At 35.8% G+C, this 19,365-nt stretch overlaps 1 protein-coding gene across 3 annotated transcripts in view; it reads left to right on the top strand.

The window, feature by feature from the left end:
• Positions 1–19,365, top strand: part of LOC578332 — a 55,122-nt gene that overhangs the window by 17,206 nt on the left and 18,551 nt on the right. For all 3 annotated transcript variants that reach the window (XM_030979058.1, XM_030979057.1, XM_030979059.1), the window contains exon 3: positions 4,924–5,094. In XM_030979058.1, coding sequence (XP_030834918.1) covers positions 4,924–5,094 — 171 coding nt within the window. The remainder of the gene's footprint in view (positions 1–4,923; positions 5,095–19,365) is intronic.

The raw sequence follows: 19,365 nt of genomic DNA, 5'->3' as shown, positions 1-19,365 counted from the left end.
CAGCAGCATAAGGGGAAATACTGGGACGAATTACTCCGATGGAACACTGCGTTTCTAAGAAATTCTTAACTTCTTCCCATTGGCTGGGTGGAACTCGTCTGTAAGGCAGCTTGATTGGAATGTCGTCCACCGTCTTAATCGAATGTCTGATTTTGTCACAGTACCCCATGTCATGATCTCCCCTACTGAACACTTCATCATGCTGAGTAATGAGCGACTGTAACTTAAATGGTAACTTAAATGATAACTTCTATAACTTTCAAATTCTTAGAAAGTGACATGCAACTTGCAAGCTTTTGATATATAACAAATATTTTACTTTAACAAAATATCCAATACTAATGATACAAATTATCTCTTTACCTAGTTATTACTGTATACCAGGTCTTCTTTTGCATACACAATACTTTATACAGAGAAGCACAGATCGTATCATATTTGGTTTTCTAAACCAACTCATTATGAACAGCAATTAATGATAGGCCTCCAAATATTGACATAATTTCACTTGGGTACTACACAGAGTGTTTCTCTATAGATTCTTCTAGTAGTATCACATAATAACAGCAAAGGAATGTGAAATACAACTCACAACTCAATAAGACACTCAAGAGTTGTCAACTATACATGAAATCAAGTTTCCTCTATACGGTTTCAATCTAATGATGCATGTCAAATATATTATAATTCCACTTAGAACTTACCATAGATGCTGCAGAAATACTATTACGGTAAGTATGAAGTTCTACTCAGAGTTAGCTTCTCTGTCAAATCCAACCTCCTAAGTCCTGAGTGGATGCATGGTCTATGCTCATCCCTCTCAATCTGTGATCTGCCAAAATATCCTTTCTCTCCTTACCCTATACCCTCTCTGACTCAAGGTCAAAGTGCACTTCCCCTATGATGTGGCAAAAAATCTATTCTTCTCTCCAAATCACCCCATACCCTCTCTGACTTAAGGTCAAAGTTAACTTCCCCTTTCAGGGACCACCATTCTTCTCTCCAAATCACCCCATATCACCCCTCTCAGACTTCAGGTCAAAGTGAACTTTCCCTTTTAGGGACCACCTCAGAAGTACACTTAAAGGGATCTCCTTATTCAGAGACATGGATCCCTTCATTCAGGGACCTCCTCAACAAATGGAATTGAGAAACATTTCGACCTGTCACACTACCAACAATGGGATAACAACACTTGTGCAGCTACATGTAGCCACTATACTTGTGTGCCTGTATGTTGTAAAAGTAAGGAAAGATACCATGTATCACCATATTGTTTTTCTATTCCTATCCTAAAGTCCCACAATGTATACACATGCTGCTTATTTACTACACTGTAGTTTTAGACAGCCAAGTGTAAATGTACATTTAGAAGTACCAATATGACTATGAGGACAATCTTGTGGAATACAATCTCACAATACAAACTGTAACATGGCTGTATTCCAATAAAATGTGCTTGCCTTTTAGAACAAGTACATTTATTGTTGACATGTGTTTTATCATGGACCGTGGGTTTATACAAGACTACATACATGTAGTACAAGTCAATGATGTAGAACTATACACAAGTATTCAGTGCAAGAAGAGAAGAAAACTACAAATTTTATACTTTAGTTTGCTATAACTCAGCTTGAGATTGATATGTTTTATGTACTGTGTATAATGTATGTAGAGATTGGGTGAAATTTGTCTCTGTTATATAATAAGTTGTCTATTGTCACTTGAACTATAAGGGGGAGGGGGTTGCTGTAAGTCTAAGGTGTGCTGAGTATGAATTCTTAAACAATGTTCAGACGTGAGCTAATGAACTGTTCTACATCTTAAGAAAAAAGTTCACCATAGGAGTCCTTCATGTACATAATACATATGAATTATGATGAATATATTTTAAATCACATTTGGGGAGTTTCCTAACTTTGCTTTATCCACAAAAGTTGAACAGAATGTTTACACTCTTTATTGAAAGCCAAGGAAACTGAAGACATAACTTGCACAAATATATAATGTGAATATGACCTTTACAAAGCTTCAAATTCTCATTTTCTAGAAACAAAAATGCCTGAGGATTGAAAGTCGAAGCCACATTTGATAGGGTGCTCTTGACACATCAGAATATTCCTGGAATGAAATATTATAAACACAGTAGACACCTAGACACCTCAAGAACTTTAAAGTACCAATGCCAAACTATGAGTAGATTGATTTGAAAACAAACAAACAATCTAAGAATCGGAAGAACAATAACTAGCTGGTGAATATTTGAATTGTTGTCCAGCCGTAATGTATGTGGGGGGGGGGGGGGGGCTGAGGGGGTATTCATTGTTATTTGATTTGATTTCTTTAATATCAGATAGAATTCATTAAGAAATTATCCACCTTATTTTTTTTTACTATCATGTATTTGTTTTGTTCATACTTTAGCAAGAAGTCTTCTTTGTCAATATATACATGTACTTCATAATTTAATTTTGTTTAAACTCTATTAGTTACTGGTAGACTATAATTTATTGCTATTACATGGAAACTATCATTTGGTAGTTACAAACTACAAAGTGATATTAATATTATGACTTGTTAATTGAAATAAAAGCTTGTCACAATCACTTCAATATTTTGTATATTTGCCATGTGCCTTGTGGAGACACTTAATTGTAAAATAAATTCAGTATTTACAAAAAGAATTATTGAATATTCCTCATTTCCACTTCTCGTTTACATTGTGTTCAGACTGAATTTACTGCATCATCTAATTGATATTAATACTATCTTAGTTTAAAGGAAACACAATCTTGTCCATGAAGAAGAGAATTTGTCGATTCTAATTCTAAGAAGTCGACTTCCAACTTTAAGTGAGAGTTCATGGAAGACTAGCAAAGAACAAATTAAAGTTCATAGAGAAGATACACCATTACATGGACTTGCGAACTCTTCCAGTTATGTACATACATGTATGTGTGTCTGTCGCTGTACACAGCTCGGTATAAAGTCTATGTGTGTGTGTGTGTGTGTGTGTGTGTGTGTGTGTGTGATGATAGAGAGGGTGTTTATTTCATCTACAAACACAGGTCAAAGGTCACAAGGTCAGGTGCTTGAAGTGTCATATTGCATAGAAATGATAATAGTTTTATGATGCTGTGAAGTATGTACACAGACTGTACTTGATATATTGCATTGTTTATTTAGCACTTGAACATATATCATTATATGAGATTTATCTAGGATGATGATTGTTTCCTTTTATTATATGTGCAAGCATTGCTTTCTAGTGGACCTCTCTGTTTCCAATATGTATTCCTTAATTTTATGTAAAAGATTATTATTGATTTGTAATGGTTTGTTGGAAACAGAAGTAAAATCTAATTGAATTTAATTATTTTGTGTTGATAGGGCTATACTTGGTATGATAAATTGATCATACACTTTTGCCCTTAAAGATAAACTTTAGTACTGGTAATGCGATTGCATTGTGAAAGAAAAGGTGTGGAAAGGATCAGAAACAGTTGATCATGTACATGTAGCATGTAAGTATTGGTGTGCACTGCAAGGTTCTGGAGTCATCAAAATCATAATAAATTTGACCGAGTCTTGGTAAAGTAACAAGCACTCACATAGAAAGCTATATATGGGACAACACGCATGGTGTCGGGGCTAGTACTATCTTGATTTCCTTGTCTTTCTATGCTCATTACTCAGCCAGTACACATTTTCTTCCAAAATTGTTTGGCACATGTCATTTATTTGTAATCTTGAACATTCAGTGTAAGTTTCGTTTGATTCTGTGAGAATTATTATTTTTTTACCAGTATTGGAGTTTATCTTTAAAATGAGAATAATGTTTTGTTTACCTCTTTTCATGAGTGATTGGGAGAATATGATAAATACGCTGTACAGGTTATATCTAATTAAAAGTTTATTGCTCAAATTATATGACTCTTTAGAAAGTTTAGATTAATCAATAATGGTCTATGAAGATAATTAACTTAATCTTTGAAGTTTTGTCAGACTCAGAATCATTTCATGAAAAGATGTAAGAACAAAATATTCTAACTTTATGGGCAACATTGTTCCTTAATGTATTTCAAATTTCCATCGGCCAAATTATCAATATATTGTTTGCAACACTGCTTTAAGTGCGTAGGCAAATCTTGTGAGACTCTCTTTCAGATTTTATTTCACATACGGTAAAGTTTTAAAATGAAATCAATCCTGAAAGAAAAGTTGTACATGTATGTAATGAGTAACTAAAGTCTTAAAAAAGGAAATAAGTTGTCAATTGGTCATGCTTTCCTTAAAAAAAGCCTTGCATACATGTACATGTAAATGACATGTGCATCAACAGATTAGGACTCTTTTAGTTATAGCTCACTTGTGCCCCCCCCCCCCCAAAAAAAAAATAAATAAATAAATAATAATAATAACTTTATATGTCAAGGCAACATCCGAAGAATTGGTGATGCGGAACAGAGGATGACTGCGTCTTTAACTCTTTTTTTTATAGAGGTAATGCTAAATTACAAATATAAGGAAAATAGTATACTTAACAATAAAATCTTTGGCAAGTTGGTGTTAAAAAAGTGTTGACTCTTCAGGTACATGTAGATCAGTGATTTGCCAAGTAAGACAATAATATTACAAACAACTTTTTATGGAATAGATATTGCAAAATCAGTATGTTTCTCATATTTGCATGTTGAGCATCTCCACAGTAATCGATGTAGAGGGGCCAGACTTGACAATCCAGTTTTGCTATTTTCTTGTCCCATTTACCAGCTTATGATAATTTTATTTTAAAGTTCTCTTTTATTTTTCTCATATTTCTGAAATGCATGATCAGTAAACCTGTTGTTACTATTGATTGATAGAATCAGTCTGTTAATCAGCTAATTAATTAATCAACATTAATCGATTTATTTCTTTCAGCAAACCAAACTCATCACATCACCATATGGCAGCGTAGGAGATTTAGCTGACCAGTTCAATGATCTTTCCCTCATCTCCGTCAATGATAGGAAACCAGGGAAGAGACCGCCCCCAACGTATCTGTGTCATCTGTGCTTCAACAAGGGTCACTACATCAAGGATTGCCCAGAGGTGAGATATATTCTTCTGGTTCTTGTGTCTATAATTCCTCATTGAGACTAGCAAAATATATTGTAAAGCCATGCAGGCTGGTGCCAGAAATATATATATATATATATATATAATGCGAAATGAAGGCTGAAATCAAAGTTCCCCATTGCTGTTCTCCCATTTGGGGAAATTGTGTACAAGTATATACAGTATATATTTATACTGGTATATGTTTATAAATTATATAAAACATGTAGTTCAAGCTTCCACTAACCTTAGAATTTAGTAGGGAAGCTTTTGTCCACCCCTGTACACTTTCCCATTATTACACAGTTTCTTATATTTTACCTTTTTTTGGGGGGGGGGGGGGGGGGGGCTATCAAGCTCTTGCATTCATCTTCCAGATGTGCCTCACAGCCCTCACTTTAATTGATTTTTAACATCTACTTGTGTGTAGCTGTTCAAAAACCAAATAGCTACCTATTATGTTTGTGTACCACTATCCTATACATTTTGTTAAACAGTCTAGATTGGGATTTAGCAGTTTGGTAAGTTCAGTATTTTTCTAAGATATAGACCATTTTAGGCCTCGACATTGCATTTTTAAACTAGTTCAAACTGCTTTGTCACTGAAGAAAACAAAAAAATCATGGACCAAATGTGTGTTTCACATTTTGCCCTGGTCCAGCATGTAGGTAGGTACTAGGTAGCAGCAATGATGAATCAGTGCACTAATCTCTCATTTCTTGCGCTAATTTTCTGTAAAAGTTGTTCTGGTTACCCGAAGTGAATATATGTACATGTACTGCTAGATATTGCAGTCTACATTGTATATGTAGGACTGTACAAGTGTATGTACACCATGCTCAGACATGCAGAGATGTTTTGTTATGAATCAGTGGGAATGGAGACTGACCTAGATTCTCGAAGGCTAGGAACAGCAGTAGGCAATTGACCCCTGTGCTGGAGATATGAGCACCTGTCTCGGTAGCTGGTTAGTAGTTCTGGGTAGTAGATCTGATATTGTCTTGATAGATTGGTAAATATTTGTATAGATAGATACAGATTACAGATACCGGTTCAAGAAGATGATAGAGTTGCAAATATTCAGTTAAAATTGTCAAGTAGGAATAAATCAAGCTAACATAAACAAATATTACTAGACTAAACAGATTATAATAAAAAGAATTTAAAGGCAAAATATGAATTAAGCAACACAAAAAACGTATCAAGTAGCACAAATGAAGTACAGTTCAATGAGTTCATTATGTTAGGGAAAATCCCAGATTGTATGATAAGAGCTAAAGTAAAAGGTGTGAATGATTTCTTTGAACAGTCATGTGGAGCAGGAATAGACAGATGATCACATACAGGTATCAGACAAGGAGAAAAGAAAGAGAAGAAGAAATATATATGTTAAGTCATGTAGCCATTAGAGTATAGGTCTGTTTATGAATATATATGCACAGAGATTTAAAAAGAAGAAGATATTTGTGAGTTTCCAATTCCATCCACCTTCTCTACTGAAGGGAAGGTAGCCACAACAATTTGGATGGGGGGGGGGGGGGCTTAATGAATATTGGAAAGTTGCTTCCCTCAAAGTACTTATAGGATCAACTGTTTCCTATGCTATGTAATCTTGAAAATGATTCTGATCTATGCTGCCACCCTGAAAAAAACATTACAGGAAATAAAATTGATGCATGAGTGCACTGGTAAAGAAAGTTTTTTTTTGGGGGGGGGGGGGGGGCTCTAAGAAAATGCGTCCATAAGAGATTAAATCATGACTTGGTTTGTAACGAGAGCAAATTGAGGTTGATGGATGTTTTATTTTTGTAGGAGGAAATGCTGAGACAAGGTTTGTTTTCATATCTGGGGTATAATTGGGGGGGGGGGCATTCTAAGAAAAATTACCAGACATGAAGGACTAAGGATTAAGACATACGTGATTTCATTTAAATAAGGGCAACCTAGTACTAATACTACCATGACCATGTGTATATATATATTATTTTTTTAAAACTTTTTTTGAGGGGGGGGGGGGTAGCTTAGATAAATGCTTAGGCAAGATTAAGTCATGACTTGGTTAATACCTAGACAAGTGGATGTCTGAGGTATGACGGAACAATGCAATAGCTGGAGAGGAAACCCCAGAGGAAATTTATCTCCTAAGAAATTTCCGGTTGCTCTCAGAGTGTAGTGTCTTGTTGATACACAAGTGGAATCTGCTAGGCTATCATTGTGTGTTGATGTACAGGTTGCACAGAGTACTACAGACTGACAAGGTGGAATAGAAAGAGGGAAGGGTAACAGGTGAGGGAAGGAAGGGGATGGAAGAGGGGGGGGGGGGGTGAGGGAGTAATATGTGTTGATGTAGAGGTCATCATACCAAATGATTAGGAGCCTTACTCCTTAGTAGGGCTGACAAAATGGAAATTGAGGGAAAAAAAGGGGTGGTGCAGGGTGGGGAATGAAGGAATGGGAAAGGAAAGAGGAGGGGAGGAGTGAAAGAGGGAGGGAGGGGGTATGAGGGAAAGAGCTCTGGAGGGAGGGGTATGAGGGAGGGAGGGAGGGGGAGTGAGGGAGTATGTGTTTAAGGAGGGAAGTAGGGGAGAGAGGGAGTGATTTGTGATGGTGTACAGGTTGTGCATACTGACAATATTGAAAGAAAAGAGAGAGCAAAGAAAAGGAAAAAAGATGAAGGGAAAGAGGGGGGGGGGGTGAAAAGAGAGAAGGGGTAAACAAGTAGAGGGATTGGGAAATAAAGAGGAGAAGAGGAGGAAGGGAAGCGAAATGGGGATCATCATGAACTTGAAGATGGAAGAGAGAGAAGAAAACAAAAGAATAGTGTATGAAATATGACTGTCAAAAAGAGTGAGACAGAAAAAAGAAGTTTTTTTTTTGGGGGGGGGGGATAAAGAACTCAAAGTTTACTTTTGACCACCCCTTCTTTCTAGAGCCTGGCTACATTGTCTGGAGAAAAAGTTACCTTAAAGGTATTACAAAGTTTTGGTATGGGGTCATGAATTTGGTTCAAATTAACATATTGAAAGCATATATGCATTCCTACAATATTCATTGATCGTTGTCACGGTTGAAATCGAGTCATAATGTTATGAAATTATAAATAATAAACTCTTGATGTTGTATAGCTCCCTCTCAAGGTCAAGATATTAATTTAGCTATGAAACAATGTTTCTTGACTAAAATCGACCGATTAGCTATTCCTGTTTGGAAATCATATATCACAACTACATATTCTGAGATTTTCATGGTCGCAGCTATCATTGTACGGCCATAGGCGCTATTTGAAATTTATCAAAATTTACCGGGAGCACCAGTAAATTTTTATATTAAATTTTTCTCGAAAACAGAAGTGTTTTAGGGGATAATTTTTTTAGTGCTTATAATACATCCACAGGGGCATCCAAATATATCAAAATTGCAAAGATTCACTACCCACCCAATTTTCAAAATTTCCCAAAACTTTGTAATACCTTTAATGAAACATTAAGGATAATGTGGATGTGAATAAAAATAAAATAATTGGTTTCTTGTTTCTGTCAAAAAGTTGATGCCAGATTGAAGAGTTTTTCCTGTAGAATCTCAAGTGGGAACAATTTAAACACTCTCCAAGGAGAAGACCATTAGAGATAATGACTTTGTTTTGAAATTTCCATGGATAAACATGAAGGTTTTTCTCCTTGTGTAGTAAGCTTCATCCCAATGCTTGGGTAGGTCCATGGGTTTGCTGAACTGCAGTCTGTCTGTCCATGGTGTTATGTTCCAGCTCTACGGTCTACTGGAGACTCTCTCTCCTGTGAGAGGTTTTGATGCAAGACAGAGGAGAATTATGGGAGTTGTCAAGCATCTGCTTCTGTTTTGTTTCTGGAGTTTTTCCAGTTGCTTTGTTCTAAAGATCATGTATTGCATGAAAGAATATCGTCTTGTTTGAGTTTATCTATTTGTTGTGTCCCATGGGAATGTTTGAATACACATATAGATTGTTTAAAGAGGAATACATAATTACATACTGTTTGAAAAGGGAATGTAGATATATTGCAGTCTAAAAGTCTGCGCACTATCAAGTATCAAGGCACATTTTAATTGGATGAGGAAGGAAGCAAAAGGGATGTAGAAAGAAATGAGGGAAAGGAAAAGGGATAATAAAATAGGGGTGTGGAAGTAGAGGAAGGTAGAATAAGGAAGAAGAAGGATTTAGCAAGAGGAAAGAGGAAAATAGGCAAAGAGTACACACTGTAGGTCGAATCATGACAAAGATAAAGAGAAGCAGCTTGGGCACGGAAAATCAAAGAAAGCTATGAGCAGAAAAGTTAAAAGATCTTCTATGAAAGACTAATATGATCAATAAATTAATCAACCATTGGATGCATGAGGAAGGGAGACAATCTTTATGAAGTTAGAAAGAAGGCATAAATTAGTTTTACATTTTAAGATTTTCTTGTTTGAAATAATTAAACCTCCCTATAGCCTTGTAGTTGCAGAGTGAGGTACATGTATATAGTAGTATTTATAGGAACCGAACGCACCCATGTATCTGTAGTAGGGTAGGCGTAGAATAATATCCTCTGGTATTCCAGAAGGATTTCATATTGCCCTCTCCAGTCCTCTTGGATTGTAAACTCAGGCATTAATTTTCCATCAGGCTCAAATATTTCAGTGGGATACATTTAGCTGGACAGTGTTTGGGTAACTTACCGACCAGTCACCAGTTAGATAATTAGCACCTGGTCTTCCACCGTGATATACATGTATCTTTCTTAGGTGGAACATTGTATGATGCAAGCGTGAACCTCACTTTGTCACAATTATGTTAGCAGCCAGTGTGTTTTAAAGAGAATGTCAATTAAGTTGTGGTATTGAAAAAGGAAAACTTATTAGTGAGCTTTCTTAATTGTTATAAGTCAATGATGAAGGATACCAGTAATGGGCAGGGCTCAGCCACTCCACATTAACTTTATTGAATTCAATTTTTTAATGTCTTGAGCCATCTGTAAAAATTAAGAAATTTCAGGGCTCAAGACCCATATGATGTAGATCTTAGGGGCCTGTCTGTACCAGACGCCTTTTAGTGTCGAGCCCTGATATTGGGGGTATAAACGTCTCCATGAAAAGGTTTGCTCCTATTTAGACCACCCTCATATTTAAAGTATGATGATGAAATATAAACAGTCTAGACCAAACTTACATGCCAAATATGTGTGTATACATGTAGTTCCATACTTCCTTCTGCCTAGAAGAAGAGACAGGAACTACTTTCAGATTGAAGTTGACCAACTACATTTATTAAAGATTATTAAGTTGAGTATTGATCATGCTTTTACAGTGTGAAAGGAAATATCTGGAATGAGTAAAGTTGATTACATAAGTAATTTAAGCATTGATTTGTATATATTCCTACTGTGACGGCTTCGGTTTGTAATGATCAAAATGAAAAGAATTTAATTCAATCTGTATGTTAGAGTACCCTGCTCACAGAAATGGGTATATTTGTGATCCAAACTTTTCAGCTATTTGTTGTTATATGTCAAATATGCACAATGGGGCATTTGAAGAGCAATCCTCTTCAAGGATGCCACAGAAAGTGTCTGGAATTGAATGAAAAGTGGAAATGAAATAGAGAAGGAAAGAGGGATAGATTGTAATTGTAGCGAGGTGAGCTTTATGATTGTACAATTAAATGTACATACATGTATGGTAGGCAAAACATGGGCAGTGGTTTAAAGAGAATGACGGGCAAGGACAGGCAGAAAATGGGAGAGATTTGGTCCATGACTGTAGAGAATACAAAAACATACAGTATGTATACTGCATAGTGTATAGTGTAGAGCAAGTGTGAGATAAGAGGTCTAGGGAGTAGGGATAGATGGAGAAAGGGAGAGATAATATATCTTCTAGATATGATATCATGCAGCACATGTATCTGGTGTCATGTAGATGCACTCATTCCACTCCGCCTGAGTCATCAGCGGCCCGATGGCCCTGTTTTCACAGAGCAATTAATTGCGAGGCTTGCTTCGAGAACAGCGTGCTGCTGCCTGGATTACATGTAAAGAAGAGGAACATGGAGAACAGGAGATATGAGCCACAGCTTTCATTACAGTTCTGACCGTTCTGATTTCTTGAGATTTTTTTTTAATGCACCATGTACCGTATACCAATCGTCTGGTTTTAAATTGTAGGCCCTACTATTATTGGGGACAAATTCTTGCAGAAAAATTAATCAAATAGTCGACTGAAAGCAAGAATGACATTTAACTTGGGGATAATGTAATTTCTTTAATATTTCTATAATAAAACTAATTATTGTGTCTATGAGTAACATTGCAGATATTTGTTTACATATGGTTATCCCCTATTAACATCCTGTCATCTTCTCATACCGGTACATCCTTTTCACTCCCATTCCCGACATCTTTTTTGCATGTACGAATTATGAAGTTTTATAAAGAATTACCATTCCTTCAAGCTTAGCTTATGTGGCGATCCTTCTTCATGATTGGTTTATGTTAGTATTACAATGAAGGTGTTTAATGTCGATTATGTATTAATCATAAAATTTGCTTATCATCATGATTTATGTTGTAATTAGTTTGTACCTTTGGAAAAAGATCATGAAGAAAAATAGATAAATAAATTCAAATAGAAAACACCACTGTATGAAAAGCATTCTTTCTTAATATTTGTATTGAAAATTAGCAATAATTTTTCCTGTATTACAGTTTATAATTTTCCTGAAAAATGACAGCAGTAAAAGTAAAAAAGTAAAAAACAATTTAACTATTTCAAAGATGTTCATTAATCGTTACTATTTTCATATTTGCAAATTAAAAGATAACTTAATTTGGCACAGGACGGAGTGACCCTCCATTTATTAACTATGTTCAAAAATAGCAAATTAATCCCACAATTTGATAGTTACATTTGGCCTATAATTTTGTGAACCTTGTCTAGATTTGTTTATATTGGCAATGGAGTAAGGACAATATTGAGTTGCCAATTGTAAAATTGTAATGTAATTACAGGTATTATTGTTTAATAAGAGAGTACGCAGCTTTTCCGGTGTCCGCCATATATCTACTTTAAAAGCATTTTGTTAATACATGTCCATGTGCTTATGGTATTTTAAAACTTGTATCTACATTCTCACTTCCTAGTCTAGAAGATGTAGTGACTTTTCATGGTTGATCCACATTTGCCTCTGTCCTATACTATGCACACAAAGGAATAGAGTCGCAACTCACAAGAACACATTTTTTGCAATTGGCAGAAACTTTTATCTAAAATTTAAGTGATTCAAGTAGTATTGCATGTATTGTTTGTAAGACCTGAACAACAGTAGATCTATGCTCTTCTTCTAAAAACTACAAGGATATACATGTATGTAGCATGGCCATTATTTTGTACCATGCATTATATCTGACCAGAACTTCTCATCATATTCATTGAAGGTAGTGTACTTAAAAAAATGAAGTTCTTGGTTTCATAGTATTCGTTTTATGATATAACTATATACAATTTAATATAATTTAAGAATAAGAAAGAATAGTTTGGGTCATTTTTTTAAGTACACTACCTTCAATGAATATGATGAGAAGTTCTGGTCAGATATAATGCATGGTACAAAATAATGGCCATGCTACATACATGTATATCCTTGTAGTTTTTAGAAGAAGAGCATAGATCTATTGTTGTTCAGGTCTTACAAACAATACATGCAATACTACTTGAATCACTTAAATTTTAGATAAAATTTACCACTTCGATTTCTTTCTCCCTCCCCCCCCCCCCCCCCCCCCCCCCTTTCTCTCTTTCTCTCTCTCTCTCTCTCTCTCTCTCTCTCTCTCTCTCGATTGTCTCTGTTTCTTTGTATTGCCTCCCTCCAGCCATATATCTGCTGTTTCACTCTACTAGAGATAGTACAAGAGTTAGAGAGAGAGAGAGAGAGAGAGAGAGGGGGAGAAAGTGAATATTTTGGGGATTTAATTGATAGTGTTTGGCACAGTGCCTTGTAATTAGCCCTTACTGATTGACAGCCATATGTAATCTCAAGTATTCACAAAGATACCCATAAGCAAATGTGGATTTCCCATCCCATCTTGTTCTCCTTGTCAGGCTTATAATTTTGATGGAAAGATCTGATTAGAGGGACAGGGATGCAGTGGGGGGGGGGGGGGGGGGGGGGGAGGGGGGAGGGAAGGGGGAGGGAAGGGGGAGGGGGGGGGCATGAATGAAAATACACAGGAGCTGGGAGCTATTCTTAAAAATTGTTAAATGAAATGGTAAAATCTCTGAATTTATACCAACAAATCTTGAAAGAGCTCTAGTTAACAATTTAAATGTCTATATTTACTGTGGGGGAAGGGGGGGGGGGGGTGTTGTTGATATATTTGTTTTTTGTTAGTTTGTGGTTTCTTTGTTCATATTTGTTATTGATGTTATCATTGTTATTGTTGTTGTTTTTATATTGTTATTGTATCATGTGAGTGCATAGTAGGTCCATGATGTAACCATGGTGCAACACAGGGCAGTGGGTGTGCCTTGAAATAGTTTTTCAATCAAAAGTACATGGATAGTTCATTCCAAACTGTGATGCCAAATATATCAACATTGATTGAATTCCATAGAAGTTACAGATATTATTCTCTATGGTGGTATAGTTATAGTTCAGAAATTGTTACTCTACAATGTAGTCACTTCGCATAATACATTCTTCATATTATGAGTTTTGTTTAGCTTTGGTTTATTATACATGAAATTATTGCTCTCACACTGCAGAGCTACATGTGCATGTGTCTTAAAGTTGAACATACTTTTTATATGGTTATGACTTTGAAAAATAGTACCTTTTCAAAATATTTTGTTAAAAATGAAAGAAAAAGAATTTTGCAAGTTTAATGATATACTCAATGATAAGTATGCCACAAGTGAAATGGAATTAATGAAAGTTTGTTGAAAAGGTTGATGCATGTGTACTCTGGGCCTGTACCATGATGCGACTAGATTACTTTCTATTTCGCCATTTGTCAGAAAAGAAGAAGTATTTAGTTTTCAGCTTGGCAAAATATTTCTGGATATTTGTTTTGTTTTTTGGCACTCATTAGCCGTTTCTTGGCCAGTCTGTCGACTCCCTCTCACACTTTCCTGTGTTCAGAATTCCAGTCTGACCTTCTATACATGCTTACAAGTTAGGCAACAACAGGAAGCCCCAAGTAATTTATGATAGATCACTTTTTTTTTTCTTGGATGCATTCCTGGTGAATGGAAAGTCCAGACATCATTTAGCTGTCAAATTAATTAGGGGTATGCTTTGTCACTTTCCTATGCATAGGGGATGTCCATTTTTCTTCTTCGCCTGCCTCGCATCCTTCCACCTCCAAACCCCCATGCTTGTATAGGAAGAGAACGTTTGAAATCTAAATTGTGATCGGATCTGTATTGCAACATGATTTGGAGGGAGGTTCCTGAAAATGAAATGTGAAATGTAACCAAAGAGTGATATGCTTGGGAGAAGCCTATACTCTTATAGCAAATGTGCTTGAAAAGTTAAGTAGCATCACTAGGGTATATAGCTAGATTACAAATTTACCAACTTTTAGTAACTTGGGAATAAATTACGTGAAATAACTTGATATTAAATCATTTGGGGGAGAAGAATGACTGTATGTGGGAAATAATTATTAATAACACAAGTAATAAATATAAAATAATAGATTTTATTCATATCAAATGCAGAACAAAGTTTTGTTTACATCTGGGAAGTAAACTCTCAGAATGAAAGCCTATTATGAAATTGCACACTGTTGTTGCCGAGGCAGGGATACTGTTACTGTCAAGTGTCTAGTCCTTAAGATATCTGTGATATTTTATTCTTGTGAAGAGCTTGCTACCTTCTTCTATTTATTATGACTTGTAACATATTTTGTAGCACTTTCATTCACAAGGATTCAATATCTTACTAGGAACTTCCCATGTTCTCACACTTCCACAAATACAACTTGATTGGCCTGTAATTGGGTTAGCTACCACAATGCTAATTATTATGTAACTGCCAGTCTAGGATAACACATTCCAGGAGGCAGAATTGTGGGACGTTTTTGTTCTTGACTCTGGCTGTTTATTTTCCCACAAGTATCCAGCCCCTATTCCACCCCTCTTATCGTGGTTTGTTTCCTTCCTTTTTGTATTTACCCATCATTATGCACCTGCCCATTTCCTGAAAAGAAATCCTTATCAAAACAAGATCTCTGAATTGGCTTTTGGAAACAAATCCTGCAAGTTTAAAAACCTCATGTTGTCTCAATCATTTAAGTTTATGTGGTTTGAAAGGGCTTATGTTTCTTAGAGAGACATCTGTAGGCTTATTCTTATATTAATCCATTGAGCCCTATCACACCTTTGTAAGTCATGGTACAAAATGAATCCCTGTGAGAAAATCTCATATTATACCTTGGGTGTGCTAGTAAAATCTATAATTACACTAACAAATCATTGAGGTACTAAACAGGGCTAGAATGAACAGAACTCTGGGAGAAAGCTTTATAATATATTACTTCCTTTGTTTCTACACTATTGCCTGTAAAGAATTCAGTACATTTTTACTCACTTTTATGTTTTTTAAAAACTGAAAGACCATTAAAAAATATGAAAGCAATGATTGTAGAGACAAACAACATCAGTTTAACTTCAGCAGATCATAGTAGAAGGGTGTGAGTGACTTTGTTACTGAGGTTTTGGGTTGGGTCAATGTGGTACTTCTGTGGGGCGCTTTTAAAAACAGTCCGAAACCACAACAGTTAATTAATGATATATCCTAACCAAATTATGTTATAGTTTTAAAACCATCTTAACTATAGGGTCTGAATCATTGTCCCATTGGAGTATTGTGTGTAATTAGCTTTTCCTTTTGATTATTGTGCTAAATCAGTGTTATACCTGTGGCTGTGTACTGTTACAATTGGGAATAGAATTATGATTTTGCAACATTTTCCTTGAATTACTCTGTAAGGTACCATACATGTATTTATTATTAGCTGACATCATCATGTAAATTAATGGTTCCTTTCTTAATTCATTGAATGATGTACAAGAAAGCGTTGAATTCAATGTCTTATACCAAGCCTTTTGAAGACAGTATAGGGTTAGGGTACATGTATTTTAATGTGTGATAAGGGGACCTCTTCATGCAGATCAAAGGTAAATGAAATACAAAATGAACTATCCGTTCTGAACTTTTAAGCTAGTCTTGAGCTCTAGTATGACCATCATAGCTATAATTCATTCTAGATTGTTTATCCTGCAGTAGATTGATTGCTTGAACCAGTAAAATAAAAAAAACTCACAAAAACTTGCTGGAAATCTTGCTGGAAATCATCTTCAATAAAAACCACAACTCTCATTTGCACATGTGACCTGTGATAAGCACATAGTGTCTGGCCTACTTACCTTGATTTCTTTATATTTTATGCTCATTCCTCTGCCCCTATACATTTTCTACCAAATGTCATTTATTTGTAATCTGGAACAATCAGTGTAAGTTTTGTTGGATTCTGTGAGAATTCATTTTCTATCATTACCAGAACTCAAGCTTTCCTTGAACCTGTCTGTTTAAATTGTTTAACCAAACTTGTCATTTAGAGAGGTGATGTTCCCTTTAAATGTCTCCATTGCATACAGCTACATGTACATGGAATTCCATCATTCCATCAGAGCAAAGTTTGCTTCTGATGCCGGTTATCGTTTTTATGCCTCCGCCACCGAAGGTGGTGCCGGAGGCATCATGTTTTCGGGTTGTCCGTCCGTACGTCCGTCCGTCCGTCCGTACGTCCGTCCCGTTTGACCGTTATCACAATATCTCAAGAACCATTTAAGATTTAAACTTAAGACTCGGGAATAGTATTTATCACCATAGGAAGACGATCTGATTAGATTTTGGAGTACGTAGGTCAAAGGTCACAGGTCACAGAGGTCAACTTATGAAATTCCTTGTATTGAGTTTGTTAGCGCGATATCTCAAGAACCATTTGAGATTTAAACTTCAAACTTAAGGATAGTATGTATCACCATAGGAAGACGATCTGATTAGATTTTGGAGCACGTATATCAAAGGTCAAGGGTCACAGAGGTCAACTTATGAAATTCCATACATTGAGATTGTTATCATGATATCTCAAGAACCACTGGAGATTTAAACTTCAAACTTGGTGATAGTGTGTATCACTATAGGAAAACAATCTGATTACATTTTGGAGCACGTAGGTCAAAGGTCAAGGGTCATAGAGGTCAACTTATGAAATTCCATACATTGAGATTGTTATCATATCTCAAGAACCACTGGAGATGTAAAAACTTCAAACTTAAGGATAGTATGTATCACCATAGGAAGATGATCTGATTAGATTTTAGAGCACGTAGGTCAAAGGTCAAGGGTCACAGAGGTCAACTTATGAAATTCCATACATTGAGATTGTTATCATAATATCTCAAGAACCACTGGAGATTTAAACTTCAAACTTAATGATAGTGTGTATCACCATAAGAAGACAATCTGATTAGATTTTGGAGCACGTAGGTCAAAGGTCAAAGGCCACAGCGCACATTATGAATGCAAAAACAGCTTGTGATCGCGTTATCTCAAGAACCGATTGATGGATTCATGCCAAAATTAGGTCATGTTTGTTACTTGCAGAGCCAATGAACTGAGTAGATTCTTGGTTCATAAGGTCAAAGGTCATGGGCCCATTATGTATGCAAAAATAGCTTGTGAACGCATTCTCATTAGAACTGACAGATGGATTACTATTTAACTCAGAACATCTTGCAGAGCCAATGAACTGAGTAGATTTTATGGTCATGAGGTCAAAGATCAAAGGGTCATATATGTATATGAGAAATTGCTTGTAATCACAATATTCTGAGAACCTGTCAATGGATTACCATTGAACGTGAATTCAATTTTTTTTTTCTGTTTTGGTTTGTAAAATTGCTCTATAACGGAGGCATCATTTTCGACTGCGCGCAGTCGAATTCCATCTAGTTTTCTCATGCCTATGGTGTGATAAGCTTGTAGCCTTGTATGTAAGATTCCAGACAGATGACGATGCGCTGACATGAACCAGCTCTATTTTGGAGGGGATGCTTTTGTACAGTGAACTAGCCTGATCTCCAGCAATAATGATTTCTTTGTGTTCTTTACCCTTTACCTGGTACATGTACCCACATCCAGATATATATAGAAAACCCTCAACCTGCGTGGCTGCATTGCTTGTTAGATATAGTAGTACTTCTGTTTTTCTGTCAACTTTATATAACTAAGATCAAATATGTTGTATAACAACAAACAATGCAGAGGTTTGGGCATCGATCCGTTTGTATGTAGTTGTATACTACAGTAAGTGAAACTTTGCACTTCTGATAATCATTTTTTTTTGTCTAGACCAAAAAGTAGACAAAATGATTATTAGACCGTAAGTAGATGGGCTGGGTGTAGACCATATGGGAATAGACTAATGAGATAGTAGACAAACTGATTGGAGACCAGACAGCAATTTACGGGATGTATACATCATGGATTTAACAATTCCTTTTTTTCCAATGTTCAAATTTATTGTTTATTCCTAAATGATTAATGATGTCATAACCTAACAGCTCAATGGCAGATGTTAGATTGGATCATTGGACCACAAATATATTTTAGGAAGGAAATAATGAATCACATTTATTGAATAGGGTAGTCAATGTCAACATTATTCTGTTATCGCACCAAGCCCAGTATGTGGGACTATATGAGCCGCATATACAAATGATATGAGGCAGATGTAACAGCAGATGTAGATTAAAGGGGAAGTCCACTTCCATATTATAGCAGCAGTAAGCATTAATGTGAGCATTGGAAATGGCTCTCGTTGCTGGTCTCTCCATTAACACAAGGATTACAGTGTTGGTGTTCTTTCAATGAAACTAATAACATTGATATAAACTTGTTTTGGGGGAAAGTTACCAGGGAAGCCAAAACAATATTTCTTCACCCTATAGTATACTAGTGCAGGGTTCACCTTGCCTGCATGTCTGGCTGCTGTTTGTTTTAATAATACATGTAGTTTATTGTTCATATCCTGAGACGAAAAAGGGCAAAAAGGGTAGAATGCATATTATACCTCCTGAAAAGTTGATAGCATACATGGCATTTATGAGTACACATTTCATTTGTTGGGAACCGAAAGGGCAGTAACATATAACCATGTACATACATGTATACCCAGTGTATTAAAT

This window comes from Strongylocentrotus purpuratus, unplaced genomic scaffold (genome assembly GCF_000002235.5).
Source record: "Strongylocentrotus purpuratus isolate Spur 01 unplaced genomic scaffold, Spur_5.0 spur5_scaffold_10, whole genome shotgun sequence".
In the NCBI taxonomy this organism is placed as follows: Eukaryota; Metazoa; Echinodermata; class Echinoidea; order Camarodonta; family Strongylocentrotidae; genus Strongylocentrotus; species Strongylocentrotus purpuratus.
The sequence above is the reverse complement of the archived record's forward strand: the minus strand, read 5'-3'. Positions and strand labels throughout refer to the sequence as shown.